The sequence below is a fragment of the Lolium rigidum genome, chromosome 7 (assembly GCF_022539505.1).
Source record: "Lolium rigidum isolate FL_2022 chromosome 7, APGP_CSIRO_Lrig_0.1, whole genome shotgun sequence".
NCBI lineage: Eukaryota > Viridiplantae > Streptophyta > Magnoliopsida > Poales > Poaceae > Lolium > Lolium rigidum.
Window position 1 is genome coordinate 274,045,501 of NC_061514.1, and position 15,498 is coordinate 274,060,998.

Genomic DNA, 15,498 nt, shown 5'->3' on the forward strand with positions numbered 1-15,498 from the left:
TATATCCAGGTCAAGCACTGAAGCAGAATATAAGTCAGTTGCAAATGCTATAGCTGAAGTCATTTGGGTACAGTCTTTGCTTGAGGAGCTTGGAGTCAAGTTGAAGCAACCACCGTGTTTGTGGTGTGATAATTTAGGAGCCACATATCTGTCAGCAAATCCAGTTTTCCATGCCAGAGCCAAACACATTGAGATAGATTTTCACTTCGTCAGAGAACGAGTTCTGAAGAAATAATTGGAGATTCGGTTCATTCCTTCCAAGGATCAAATTGCTGATGGTTTTACAAAACCACTACCTGTAAGGAATTTTGAGGAATTCAGATTTAATCTCAACTTGTCAAAGTTGTGATTAAGGGAGGGTGTTAGAGATAGAGTCATGCGTAGTTCAGTTGTATACCGATAGGAGTTCAGATATGTAGCGATGGAAGTCCTAGTCGCATACGATGTAAGACTTGCACGACAATGTACCTCTCCTATATATTAACAAGATCCGAGACTCGGTGATTATCCGAGTAGACACATAATTCTACCTGATCGTTAGATTTTACACCGGGACCAAGTCGTCATTCCATTACCCCACCAAGCGTCTTCCCTAACTTTTTTTCCTCCCATGCATTTATTGCGGAACAGAACGACCAGCTCCGTCGCCACCATTGGTGCTTTCACCGGCGCTCGCCACTGGTTCCCGGCACAGCCTGCTGCCTCTAGTTCTCTACATCGTCGTCCGCTTGCATGCCCATCTTCTTCCGTACCTCCTCCTGCACCTATGCACGCCACCTCAACTCGGGTGCCACAGATGCTCACAGTTACAAACAGTGTCGTGGATGCACTGCTGCAAGCGGCCGCCACTGTTTTTATAGATATTTCCACCTTATGTTGCAAATCCACTGCACCAATACTACAAAGCCTCTGCCACCGCGGCCTGCACTGTGTGACACACTCAGGCTTTGCTGCTACGGACGGATGGCTTTGCTTCCACAAGTGGTTGGCATTGCTACTTTGGTCACTCCGCTTTGCTGCCATGGGTGGCCGGCGTTGCTATTTGGTCACTCGGCTTTGCTGCGAATTTTTTGACGGTGGTGCTACAGGGGGTGGATGAGGATGTTCTCGGCTGTAGTTGAGGATATTTTGTTGGCGCGCGGCTATGTGATGCTCGCTGGAGTCGATATGTTGTCTACGATGATCAAATGATAAGGTGGGGAGGGGAGCTAGATCGATGTGCTGCTCTCAGAAGAGGAAAGAGAGTAGGAGGATGTCGTCGACTGACGGATTTGTTGGTGTTGCTCGCTGGTCAACAGACCGTGGGAGATATGAGCGACGAGAGGGGAAGGGGGGTTTCTTTCTTTCAATCTGCTTTTAGCGAACAAGCGCTGGGGTGCTCCTATTCGACGCTTGTAGCATGTGTTAGGGCATCGACGCCCGCGACATAAGATAGGCCATGGCCCACCACTCCTTCCTCACATGTTCTTCTTCCTGAGCTTCAACCTCTCATCTCCACCACTCAAGCTCACGTCTCCAGCGCCGGCTAGACCACCTGTTGACACCACATGCGGCCGAGCCCGCTCCTACGGGAGTTGTTAGCATAGAACCACCACATTTCCAGCTAAATGTTAAGTTTGGTACCACTTTATGTTTTGGGAGCAAAAGACTACCACAATTCGTCTTGAGCACGAATTGACACAGTTTCTGACAGTGGGACCTACCTGTAAGTGATGACGTGGCACTGTTAGATCTGAGTCGGCACCACAAATAGATTATTAGCTTATCTGAAAGTGGGCCCCACATGTCAGACCCACATTTTTTAGTCCCCAACTGCCTCTTCTTCCTCCCATGAACATCAAGCCTCCACCTCCGGCCATGGACAGAGCTCTCCCGCAGCCGCCCCATTGCCGGAGCCGCGAGATCACCTCTCCGCGGCTACAGTGGACCGGGAGGTCGATTCCCCTCTGCCCGTGACCGACCGCGAAAACGGGGAGCGACGGCGGCGCTGGAGATCTACCATGACGGCCTAGTGTAGCGACCGCCAACTCGGCATGGAGGTCTGCCGCGACGGCCACCGCAGCACCTAGCCCTGCCCTCATCTATCTTTGTTGCTCCCCACGACGAGCAGGCCGGACCACACGGCCTCTCCTGCTCCTGGCCGCAAACCCACCATCGCTGGAGATGGGGAGGGTATCTAGCTGGAGCCAGGCTAAGGCGTGGAGGAGGGGAGGGGCGGGGCCGAGCAGGGGGAAGGCGGCGAGCAGGGAGGAGAGGGGCCGAGTAAGGAGATGCTCGCCCGGGAGTCCGGGACGCATCTGAGTGAGGCGCGGCGGCAAGGACGTCCCCTGCGGCATGGGCGAAGCGCATCGGGCGGTGGGTAGTACCGGTGGTGAAGAAGAAAGTTTTTTTTTCCTTTTTTTAGATAATTATTATTTTTTAAGTGGGCTAACAAGTGGGCCATCTATCCACATCAGCAAGTTTATTATTTTTTCTAACACTTGATCACTTACGGGTGGATCCCACTGTCAGAAATGGTGTCAATTCATGTCCAATGCGGGATTAGTGTTTTTTGCGAAAGCTTCAGCAAAATATGGTAGGTTTTTGCTCCCAAAACATAAAGTGGTACCAAACTTAAAATTTAGTTGGAAATTTATCCAACTCCGATGAAGCCCCCTGCACCATAACCCTAAGAAACACCTGAAACCCTAAGTACTTGAACCATTCCTCGCCTCAGCCGGCTACACCGCGGCAAGCCATGTCGTCCCCGTCTCCAGCGAGGTCCTTTTCTCGCCTCCGACGGTGACGTTGCAGCCAGTCATGCCATCTCCACCTTCTGCGAGATTGGCTGTTGTCGTTCTTCTCTGGCTCCCGAGCTCTATCCAACCTCAGGATGCAGGTGGACACGTCTGTGGCATCCGTTACATTCGTCGTATAAGCCGCATTAGCTAATTTACCTGTCCGCAGCGTCCGTCTAAACAAGTTCAATTTCCATGGACAGTCCGTCTAAACAAGTTCAATTTCCGTGGACAGCCGCCGGTCACATGCGGACGTCGCACTAGGTAGTAGTTTTTGTATACACACTACTGTTTATCCTTGTACCAAGCAATTACCAACAACATCACCAAATAGCATATTCACTTATTCAGAGTAAACCGACCGATCAGCACGTATGAAACGGACAGCGTACTACTTCGGTACTACTTCGTTCAGCCGCCGTTGACGCCGGAGCAGAGCCGGCTGACGCTGACCTCGTCGTCAGAGCCTATCTCGACGCCCAGGCTGGTGCCTGGTGAGCCTGGCGAACAAGCCAACTCAGCTGTGAAAAAACGCTCATGGTTATGCGGAGGCATCCACCATGGCCTGCGTTGTGGCGTTCTGCACCAGCACGTCGTTGAGGGCCTACCCTATCGTGAACTGTTTCTTTCCTGCAAGCTATCGACGGACGTGCCGGATTAAACAACTATGTCCGTGAGTCCATTTAGCTTAAGACTAGCCACAATGAAAGTATCATAAGTAGTATCATACATGCCATGTAGGCAAAAATCTTATGTGGCATATCAATTAATGAGAAAAGAGGTGAGAGTAGTATCATAGATATATATTATATCATAGCACGTAAAACTAGAAATTCTAGTGAAAAACACATCATGTACACATATTTGCATTGAGATTCTACAAAATATTAAATAGGATGGAACTATGATACTAATTCATGATACTATGCATTGTAGGTGTTGTATCATAAAATAGTATCATATAGTATGATACTAGTCTCCCATTATGAATAGTCTAAGCGGTCGGTCCATGATGTCGTTTAGACTACTAGCAAGAGTGCCCGTGCGTTGCACCGGGAGCCCTTGTGACTATACCGGTGGTCCTTCGTACTCGAGGAATAAGGCACTTGCTAGTACTGGTGGACCTTTGTACTCGAGAAATAGGACGCTAGGTAGTAGTGGCGGGTTGATGAAGATAGGAGGTCGCTGGCCGCGGATGCATTGAATCGTGATGGACTGCAAGCTTGGCGGCTTTGTAAGATTGAAAGGGATCATGCGCGAACAAAATAAGAGGTAGATATGTACAAATTATGATTTCCATAATAAATTGTAATCCTTAATCTAGTGCAAATGGATAGTTTAGTCTATAGAAAATTTATGGCATGACACAATAATTTTTAAATATATATGGGTCATTTGTATTGTTCGCTGACCAAATAATTTTCAGTTAACAATTTGAAATGCTTTTCTTAGTTATATGCAGCTAAGCAAATTGCAAAGATACCAAAGCACTGGCAGCAGGCTGAGCTTCGTGCGCGCGCACATCATGACTGCTTCGTTGTTGGCTTCGCCCCCATATTCCTCGCCCGGCCCTGTCCTACCAATCTCGTTTGCGTTCCCGCTCCCACACACCTGAGCGCCTCATAGGCAGTATCATACATCAATACATGCCATGTAGGCAAAAATTTTATGTGGCATATCAATTAATGAGAAAAGAGGTGAGAGTAGTATCATAGATATATATTGTATCATAGCACGTAAAACTAGAAATTCTAGTGAAAAACACATCATGTACACATATTTGCATTGAGATTCTACAAAATATTAAATAGGATGGAACTATGATACTAATTCATGATACTATGCATTGTAGGTGTTGTATCATAAAATAGTATCATATAGTATGATACTAGTCTCCCATTATGAATAGTCTAAGCGGTCGGTCCATGATGTCGTTTAGACTATTTATACGGCCCGGACACACGGACTCTACGGAAATCCGTGTCCATTTGCATCCTGAATCCAACCTGAAAAAGGCCGAGGCCCATATCCTCTCCTCACGCGAGGCCCATATCCTCTCCTCACGCGGGGGACAGCACGCTAACGGACGAAAAGAGGGGGCTGTTGTACGCCAACCTGGTCGGCGCGGACTAGGCGCCGCACACCCCCCAGGCGGGTTGTTGGCCCGGCCCAACATTCCCACTCATTTTTTTTGTTTTTTTCGCTTTTTTGTCTGTTTTTTTTTTATTTTTACGTTTTTCAAAACTGATTCTTTTTAGACCTGATTTTATAAAATTATTTTAATTTTTTTTGAAATTTAAATATTTTCAAAATTTGAACATTTTTCAGATTGGAACAATTTTCAAATTGTAACAAATTTAAATTGTAAAAATTTTTGAATTTTTTTAGAATGAACTTTTTTTCAAAAATTCGGTTTCCCAAAATTTGAACATTTTTTTAAAATGAACATATTTTAATTTTGAACATTTTTTGATTATGAACATTTTTTGGATACGAACAATTTTTATCTTTGAACATTTTTTGTTTTGAACACTTTTCAAATTTGAAAAATTTCAAATTTGAACTATTTTAAAATTTGAACTTTTCCTATTTTGAACAAAAATAAAATAAACAGAAAAGAAAGGAAACAGAAAAGAAAAAAAGAAAAAACAGAAATAGAAATAGAAAACGAAAACGAAAAAAAGGTAAAAATGGGCCAGGCCCAATACCCGATAAGGATGTGTGGTGCCTCGTAGGCACCGACCTGGTCCGTGTATAGAATCTTTACCTACTAATAAAGGAAGTAAGATTTCTCTCTAAAAAAATTGTCCGTTATGGAATTACCCCTGACATTTTCTCAAATTTACATAAGTTGGCACCGCTTAGAAAAATGGTTCGCAACCACGGTCCTCCCTGAGTCCGTGACTACGTCACGCCTCGAGCGATGTCGCTAGCGACCGATCTCCTCGTCCCTGGTTTACGCGAGTCCAGCAGCCCAAACTAAAAAGGCCGAGCCTTAGCCCCATCTCTCCGTTAATTCTGTTTACCTACCAAGACCGGCTTGGTGCAATTCTTGCATGGAAACAAAAGTCAAGCCGATACTTAATAGTCCCACCTCGCCATGTTAGACCGATTCTGGCCAGTTTATAAACATATGCAAAAGCTGAATCGCAAGTCGCCCCAGAAATCAACAAGCAAGATCACCGATCAAAAGAGGAATTCACTTCCACACATGGTCTTCTGAATATCCCAGGATGGGCAGCGGACTTGGACGCAGCAGCACGCTGCTAGCTAACCGATGAGATTGACCCAACAAAAGTTAAACGTGGCGGCATGCATAATTGTGGTTCCATGGACCCATCAAAATTCCAACATGGTGAAGAGGGAGGGTTGGAGGAAGGGCGGTGCTTGCAGGAGTTGAGGCGCATGCGCGAGGTCGAGCCGAAGAAGACAATGCCTAGGCAAACATTTTGGAAACTTACAGTGGGGGCTTGAGGTCGTCTTATTGTCTTTTTTCAGGGGTGGAGAACAAATGTCTCACCAAACATGTGATGTTTCCGCAGGGGTACATTATGTATGATTTGTCATTTTTATTCTGTAGACATATATGGTTAGTGATCGAAGACTTTTTTCGTGATATTTATTTTTTCAGAAATAAAAAATAAATGTGATTTCAATCAATGATTTTCGTCGTGGTATTTATTTTTTGCGGAAATCAAACAAGCGGATAAGTTCGTAGACAAATGGGGGGACTCACATCCTATGTAGCTAGCATTTATCCTCCTTCGCCATCTAATATGCGAAGCCATCGATCTGTGCATGTAAGACGAGCTGGCATCGTCGCCAAGCTGAATGCCGATGCCCTCCCCAAGCTTGTCTTCCAAAACCACCGTCAGACCCATTTTCTAAAATGAAGCCTTTATTATCTTTCATCGGATACCCAGATCCTTAGACATAATGAGCTTGGCTCTGGTGGTTAGGTCCCTTGTGTTGGAACCAGCCCACCCAGGTTCAAGTTCTAGACTTGACATGGGTGTTTGCATTTACCTTAATTTATTCCAGAATTTAACCGGCGCTTTCAGTGTTAGGTGACGTGCCCGTCAATAGCGAGGCGCCAGTGGTGACTTCGTCAACCTCAAGATATGCCGGCTCAGTCCCTCGAAGGTGCTCATAGGGGTAGGGTGTGCGTGCGTGCGTTCATAGGGGTGTTTGTACGTGCGTGTTTGTGAGCGTCTGCGTTGTACTGTGTTCTCAACAACAAAAAAATACCCGTAGCAACGCACGGACAAATTTACTAGTTTTCCCAAAAAAAAAGGATCAAATAGGAATCGCCCGAGCGCTGTGGGAGACTTCCAATATTAAAAGATTTTATTTTATTCTTTCCGAGACCCTCCGGTGGCCGCGGACTTGGTCTGCCATTTGTGTCGACCCGGCAAGCCTAACCATGTCGGCCTGAGTGCCTAACGGGCTGTGCCGTCCTGGCATGGCCCAACTCTCTCCGTACCACCACGCAGCGGGCCTCGGGCTACACGAGGTCTTCCGGCCGTCCCCGCCTCGCGAAGAGTCCAGATACGCTTCCCCTGGTGTTAGAGATTTCATCTCGTTTTTAAGTTCCGAGTTCGTGTAGATCGCTCCCTTATATAGGGTGATCATACCAATCATCGATTCAACAAATCCAATCCGCCAGGTTAGTAGTCCTCCTTTTTCATAGCACATGCTGAGATTTAGAGGGCAATTATCTTTTGGTCTGTTATAAAATATCGTTGGTAATCTCGGTGCTTGCGTGAATCGACGGACTTCTGACCTGAGTGCATCTTTCTTTGCAGCTAGAGCAAAGCTGCAGGATCGGCGAGAGATGGAGCGATTGGACGATTTTGAGCTGCCGGACTTCTTCAAGGATCCGTCGTACTTCACGTAATAATCGATCTATATATTCTTTGATCAGCCCTCAGCTTGCCTTGATGCTTAGATTAGCGCGGCTGACATCCGTAGCATGACAGTTTGCAGCCTGTGGGAGATGCCCGCCAAGCGCAAATTCGTGCATGGAAACAGCTGATCCTTGAGTACTGCAGGAGTAGAAGGATATACAGAGTCCCGGTGGAAGCAGAATTCCCATTGTTCTCAAACCCAGCAATTGAAAGTAAAGACTTCTTTCTCTTAGCTATTTAATTTGTGTTCTGCCCTTACTACCAAGGGGCATCATAACTCTCAATTGTCGCTACAACGGTATTTTGAAAACAATTGCTTAGACTAACAAAGCCATAATATGTTCGTGCACCACTATGAGTGCTTGTTAGTATTCACGACTCTTTTTTTCTGTAATCTTGCTTTCTCCTGATGATGCAGTACTGAGATATGCTATTTAGTAGTTTGTTTGCCATCCTGTGCATTTGGATCATCACCGACGTGTCACAAACTTACCAGCCTTTATCATATGCAGGATCGCTGAGCCCTGAAGCAACGGAAGTTTTTCTTTCAGCCCTTGTTATGGAAGGTTCAGTGAGCATATCTACACTGTTGAAACATCTACGCATGCCATCGTTTAACATGTTCTGTTGTACTGTCAAATTGCCATCCAACATTGTTTCTGATACATGTTGTGCAGGGCGTGCAGAGTGGACGGATGTAAATCACACCGAATGCCTTGTTCTCTGGAGAAGTATACATGGTTGGGCCAACTACATATTGAACTTTGTGAGTGTTTATCCTTTCCTTTTGGAAAATTTGCAACACAAGAAATTGATCTGGCTTCCAGGAACACAGACCTCCTGTGCGTGTGTCTTTGAAGTGTTATAATACTCCTTATTCGCATTGTGTTTGTAGCTAAATGAGCGTGGATTAGAAAGCTGGGTTTGCACTGTTGAAGAGGTGCGCTCTGGTGACGAAACACGAGAATCTGGTGAGCACACGTCACCTATATTTCTGAATTACGATCTTTGTTCATGTATGTTATGTCTATTATATGGATTTTATGCATTGCAGTTCCTAGATCTGTTCACATTTTTTGCACTCTTAATCTGATGACACTTCTTAGATATTATGATGGTTTGTTTATAATATCATAATGCGCAACTTTGTAGCGACTGTGGCAAGAATGATTGGGCAATTAATTGGAGACATCAATAGCAACTACTCTCTGATCATCTTGCCATGGTGCCAGCTTCTTCTTTTCCCTGTTAATTACAGATTTGTGCATTTGTATATTCTCCCTCTTGAGATAACTAGATCGTTGTGAATCACGATAATCACATGCAATGCATTTATTATGTCTTGTTACCTAAATAATCTTGCACCCACAAAAAAACTTAATCTATCAAAAGTCTGGAATGCTATCTTTGTACAGTTTCTCCTGACAATTCACACTTTCTTGCGTGTCGTAGAACTAGCAGGAATTGATCCGGTTGTCCTATCTCGCGCTGTCATGTTGCTGGTGCAAAACGGCAAAGCTCATATCATTGGAAACGATGGCATGTGGTTTAGGGCAGAATAAGTTTCGGGACTACTACCAGACCTATCGGAGATGCTATTTTGGGGAATGGTCCTTTGATGTACCTCTTCTTCAGTGGATTGTCTGATATGTGGGCCCACCAGATGGGTTGCCCACATGTCAGCGACCTCACTACAAAGGGTAGTTTGGGCCGATGTTGTGGGAAATGCACTTTGGCTCATAGGAGCATATGCTCCTATTATGTGAATCCACATTTCAAAGTGTCAAAAAATTCTAAACTAAATTTTTACATGTACATCTAGACATTTTATGTTGGTACACAAGTTTTCGAAAAAAACTAAAAATAATTGTGGCTCCTGTAAAAAAGACAAGTTTTGGTGCTATAACACGACTAAGTATAGGATATTTTTTTGTCTTTTTTGTACACGCCATATAAAATATTGTTTCTCCACGAAAATTTGTGCACTAACATAGAATGTCAAGATGTACACCAACAAATTTATATCATAATTTTTTAACATTTTTAAAATTATTTTTTAATTATTTTATATAATGAGAGCATTTGCTCCTATGAGCCAAATTGCCACCTCCCGATGTTGTAGCTTATGGACTATCTATTTCTACAGGGTGGAGGTGTGCCAATGCACCCTCATCATTCAAGGAATGAAGTGTAGTAAAAATATTCTATTTTTTGAATAATTTATGTAAGAGTCTCGTTACGTATCTCCTGTGAATGCCATTTTTCTATTCATTCACTTTTTTTATTGATACATGTCACATACATGCATTGTAGATTTGATGAATAAAACGAGAAGTGTACCTTTGTTTAGATAATGGCACTGGAGTGCCGGACTTTAAATTATTAAAGATCTGGTACACTGAGACGTGGTGTGGCGTCTAGTATAGGAAAAAGTACAGATGCACCATAATCAAAATAAATCAGTTGGGTGTTCCGGAATTGCGAATGTGCTAGAAGTTCCAGCATTGAGCAATGAACAAATCGCAATCTACAGGGGTAGCATGAAGATGAGCAAAATGTCTTGTGACCAAAGACAGCCGGCCAATTCACGCAGGGCTCCGTGCGAACTTGGCCATGGATCATGAGCAAAAGATGTGCGATGAGTGTTCCTTTACAGTTTACACCACAAAGGGTGCACAACCAAACCGGGTGGGTCATGCCTCTTGTGATTTGCTTACCAGAAGGAAAGCAATCAAGGACAAGCTGGCACGACGAAAGAAAATGATATTTAGAGGGAGCTTAATTTTTATTTTTGAGGGGATAGAGGAAGCTTAGCTGCTCATATATCGTGTTTTTAACTGCTGCTCATATATAGTTGAAATGGGTATAGCACCGTCGTGAGATTTTTTTTAGATGGCCCAACGAGAGTTTGGCATATTTCAAATGTACCACCGTTGGTAGGATTGCTAGCAAGGTGGGATGACTTTCGTGAGGAGGAAGAAAGATATCAAGGGAGAGGCAGTAGAGGAGATTCGAGTTTCCTTTCTCATTTCCGTCATGACTATTTTCGGTTATAATGTATCCTCTTTGTAGCCACACACACACCTCAATCTGACACAGAGGCCCACACACGATTAACTTAACACACACACATCGACACCTTATTAGTATTTGACTCTCTGGTGTTGCTCGCTTGATGCTAGGACGCCATCGGAATCCTCGGCTAGGTTCATCCAATTGTACTTGTGTGATTGCTACTCCTCCTTTCTTGACCATCCGGGGATCTAGAACATGTGTAGACATCATGTCCAAAGCATCGAGAGCGAGAAGCTTGGGTAGCTCATTAAAAACTGGAGTGTAGTCAGGTCGAAATTCCTTTAGTTGGGACACGTGAAATAATGGGTGCATGAGACTACCAGTTCGTTCTATGATTTCATACGGGCCAAAGTACTTGTATGCGAGCTTGGGGTAGGGATGGCTCACCACTGGCTTCTGAACGTAGGGTTGTGTTAGGAATAAGCACGTCCTGGACCCTTTGTATCAGAGCAACGAGAGTACAACCAGGTTTGGGCCAACAGGCTGTAGCATGAGCATCATACGATCTCCCAATTGGAATTCCTTCTCCGTGCGATTTCAGTTCGATTTCAGTTTCATATGATTTTGTGTTTCTAATTTTACCTTAAGCAGCTCCAGTTGTGTTGCCCGCTTTGTGATCATGCCAGCTATCGTAGAGTCCAGATCCATAGGGACAGTAGGCATGGCTCCCATGTTTGGTTCATGTCCGTACAGATTTTTGAATGGAGATGAACCAATTGAGGAATGGAACAAAGAATTACACCAGATTTTGGCCGATGGCAGCCAACTCTTCCACTATTTGGGATTATTTTGGATACTATATCTAAAAACATTTCTATACTTTGATTGACGGATTCGCAATGTCTGCAGTGGTAGGTTGTTAGTGAAGGAGGAGATGCGGCCGGAGCCGATTCCATCAGCGGTTCCCTCTCATATCTTCCGTCGGCGGAGGATGGGAGACTCTCTGTTTTGGTGTTTTCTATCTCCACCTCTGCGCTTCTGTGGGATTGCGACAGGGATCGTTTTTACAGCTAGTTTTAGATCAAAATGAAGACATCGGCGCGAAGATAGACGACAAGGGCACTCGAGGGCCAAGACGGTCCCACTGGCGTGGACATGGATCTGGCCACACCACTAGGCCTCAATTGTAGCATGTTGCTCTTCTCCTAGCCCACTTTAGCTTGTTGAATATGTCTCGAACATTCCGAAGCATGTTCTTAGACCTTGTCCATTTTGGAGTCCCAAAGTACCTAAAAAGTCCAAGATACTAAGAGAAGGTTTTCTGTAAGAGAGGGAGTTAGAACCATAATAAAGAGAATATTTTGGAAAATCCCCGAAATAAATGTAAATCAAGGTAATAACTCATGATATTATGCAAATGCAATGGAATATAACACAATAAACTTCAAAGAACATGTATGCATTTTACATGCATCAACGTGCCTCACCCATCGCGTTGAGGACGAGTTGTGTTTGCGCTGATGGCTTAGATGGCATCGTCGCTACTCCTCCCGGGCCGATAACCAATAGATAAACGGATGAAATGAAACAGGTGTATCTGAAGGTAAATCCCTCCGGATTCGCCCTTGCTTCCATGGATTTTATAGCTTCACACTGCGAATTCGGAGTGCTCCACACCCATGCTCTCCGGATCGTACCGAATCTGATACCACATGTACCACCAGTAGTATGATTGGGTGGGATGGCTTTCGTGAGAAGGAAGAAAGAGATCAAGGGAGAGAGACGGTAAAGGGGATTCAAGTTTCCTTTATCATTTCAGTCATGAATATTTTCGGTTGCAATGTCTCCTCTTTGTAGCCACATGTACCTCCAACTGGCACACACACCCAGATTAACTTAATACACACATTAGCACAATCTTAGAGCAATTTCAATAGTATAGCCAACTGCTGGCTATAACAAGATCCCATATCATTTGTAGTCATCTTATAGCTAACATGTATAATAGTTGGCTATAAGAATGAAGCACTTTACTAACATATGGCCCACCTTTCACTCTCACAAGGTGCCTAGGAGCACGTGCAAGAGCTGGCTATTGCATAGTAGTCCACCTCCCTTCTCTCTCCTCTTCTCTTTCCTCCAACTCATGTAAAATATATTATTTAATATCTTATAGTCAGCTGACTGGACTCTATTGCTCCTAGGCACCTTGTGAGAGTGAAAGGTGGGCCATATATTAGTAAAGTACTACATTCATATAGCCAACTATTGTACATATTAGCTATATGATGACTACAAATGATATGACATCTTGTTATAGCCAACAGTTGTCTATACTATTGGAATTGCTCTTATTAGTCTTTGCTTCTCTCGTGCTGCTCGCCTGATGCTAAGATGTCATTGCTTGCGTGACATAAAATTGATACAAAATATTTGTGGTATGAGAATGCGGATATTGGCCATGCACTTACGGGATGCACATCTTCTACGTAGGCTACAATAAGTGGAATCTGGCATACTCTGTGGCCACGTAAAGGCAAAATTTTCATAGTAGCCGGTGTGATTGAAGTAACTGTTGACCATTCGACAACATCTCTTGTCAAGTGGTGGCAGACTCCAAGCTCGGGTTGGGTTAAACTGGACATTGATGGTTCTGCTAAGCTGGAAGATGGTACCGAATGTACTAGTATAGTCCTCCGAGATGAGCTGGATCAAGCTATGTCGTGTGTTTGTCGTCAAAACTGTGATTTAAACATAGTTCCAAACCTATAATCGTTGATGCTCAAACCTTTGAGAGAAAGAGCAGTGCGAACTAGAAAAAAAAGAGAATCGGGAGATGATTAAAAAAGAGATACATAGACATCTAAAGTAAAGGGATGTATATATTATTCCTATATATATCATCTATCTATGAAAAAAGTAAACAGAGTTCGTTTTTGGGTTCCCCGAAGCCCCGAATGGATTGGATCAAGATATTTCACCGCTGGGAGCTGGTGCACTTAATCTAAGAGATTAGATTTTTAGTTAATGGTAGTAGATCTAATTTATTTTGTAAAAACGGATCATTCGTTGAATAGGATAAGTCACTATCATGCAAATTCTACAAAAAAAACAGAGTTACTAGGATGTTGCTTGGCTCGGGTCCTAATTGTGTTGCTCATGAAGTGAACCATGACTCTTTTTTTTTGACATGAAACACCCGTATTTCATTAAGCCAGGGCCAAATCGTCGGTCACCAAACGGGTTGCAAAAATAAGGTAGTTCCCCATGAGCTACAACACTACATGACGCCCTAACTCATGAACAGGCTCATTAGAGTTGCGAGAGTTAGGGCATCTCCAGCGGCGCGACGCAAACGGTCGCTGAGCAACCGTTTTCGTCCGCCGTGACCGGAAATGCGTCTGGGGTCTCTTCCAGCGGGGCGATGCAAAGTGACCGGTGAAAGGATCGTATGCCGCACCTAGAGGGGGGGTGAATATGTGCTAACCAATTTTTAGTTCTTTTTCGATTTAGGCTTGACACAAAGGTAAATTCTCTAGATATGCAACTAAGTGGATTTACCTATATGACAAGGTTATCAACTAAGCAAGATATAGCTACGCAAAATATAGGAGATAGAATGGGATAGAGGTAACCGAGAGTGGAGCACGCGATGACACGGAGATGATTCCCGTAGTTCCCTTCCTTTGCAAGAAGGTACGTCTACGTTTGGAGGAGTGTGGTTGCTACGCAAGCCAAACCAACAGCCACGAAGGCTTCACTCGGATCTCCCGTGAGCAACGCCACGAAGGCCTAGCCCACTTCCACTAAGGGATTTCCTCGAGGCGGAAACCGGGCCTTTACAATGTTCTTGGGGCACACATCCACAACCAAATTGGAGGCTCCCAAATCTGTAACAACACAACAATCAACAACAACACATCAACACAAATCAACTAGGGAACCAAATAGGAACACTAGCATGAGATCCCTCAAACAAATGAGGGGGAAATGAAAAACGCTTCGGTGAGGATGTAGATCGGTGGCTTCTCCTTCGAATCTCCAAAGATCAAGAGATTTGGTTGGGGAGGAAGGAGATCTTGCAAATCTTGTGTTTCTTGAGGTGGCTCTAATGGAGGTGAAGCTTGGCAGATTTCTTGTGCAATGATTGAGCAAAGGGGTAAGGAAGAAGAAGAGGGGTATAAATACCCCTCCCCAAAATCCAGCCGTTGAGCTTTTCGGGGGGGCGGATAATCCGGCCTAAGTTAGGGCCGGATAATCCGCCCCCCGGATAATCCGGCCTCCTGGTACAAAACCATGACAATGTCCGGGCAATTGTCCGGCCCCTATCCAGAGAAGCAATTCTGCAGGTCCTTAGCCATTTTCGAGGGGGCCGGATATTCTTGAAATATCCGGCCCGGATAATCCGGCCCTGGGACAAAACCGGGACAATATCCGGGCAAATGTCCGGCCCCTATACTGAGCAGCATTTCCTCAAGTCCTTAGCCGAATTCAGGGGCCGGATATTTTGGAAATATCCGGCCCGGATTATTCGGCCTCGATGAACATTTTTGCAAATGCTTTTTGACAAGCATCGACCACATCCAACACACATACAAATGTATCTATGTAATCCCTGTACCACTTAAACAACCATTAGTGTATCACATACATTGACATCAAACACTCAAAACATAATATGAGAGATGTTCTTTCAATCTCCCCCTTTTTGGTGTTTGATGACAATATATGGATTTGCAAGAGAATAACTATAGAGGCAAGCATGATGGCAAAAACATAGAGGCACTCCCCCTACATGT

At 44.4% G+C, this 15,498-nt stretch overlaps 1 protein-coding gene across 1 annotated transcript; it reads left to right on the forward strand.

The window, feature by feature from the left end:
• Positions 1–7,611: 7,611 nt before the first annotated feature.
• LOC124672781 (vacuolar protein sorting-associated protein 25-like) lies at positions 7,612–8,777 on the forward strand. Its single transcript, XM_047208957.1, has 5 exons — positions 7,612–7,670; positions 7,757–7,896; positions 8,197–8,250; positions 8,362–8,450; positions 8,580–8,777. The coding sequence occupies exons 1-5, from the start codon at positions 7,612–7,614 to the stop codon at positions 8,775–8,777; spliced, it is 540 nt and encodes a 179-aa protein (XP_047064913.1).
• Positions 8,778–15,498: the final 6,721 nt, after the last annotated feature.

Excerpts from the sequence above, each read along its gene's own strand:
- LOC124672781 (XM_047208957.1), top strand. The coding sequence starts at position 7,612 with ATGGAGCGATTGGACGATTTTGAGCTGCCGGACTTCTTCAAGGATCCG. Across the intron at positions 7,671-7,756 it reads AAGGATCCGTCGTACTTCAC|TTTGCAGCCTGTGGGAGATG; the intron begins GTAATAATCGAT and ends GTAGCATGACAG. Across the intron at positions 8,251-8,361 it reads TTCAGCCCTTGTTATGGAAG|GGCGTGCAGAGTGGACGGAT; the intron begins GTTCAGTGAGCA and ends CATGTTGTGCAG.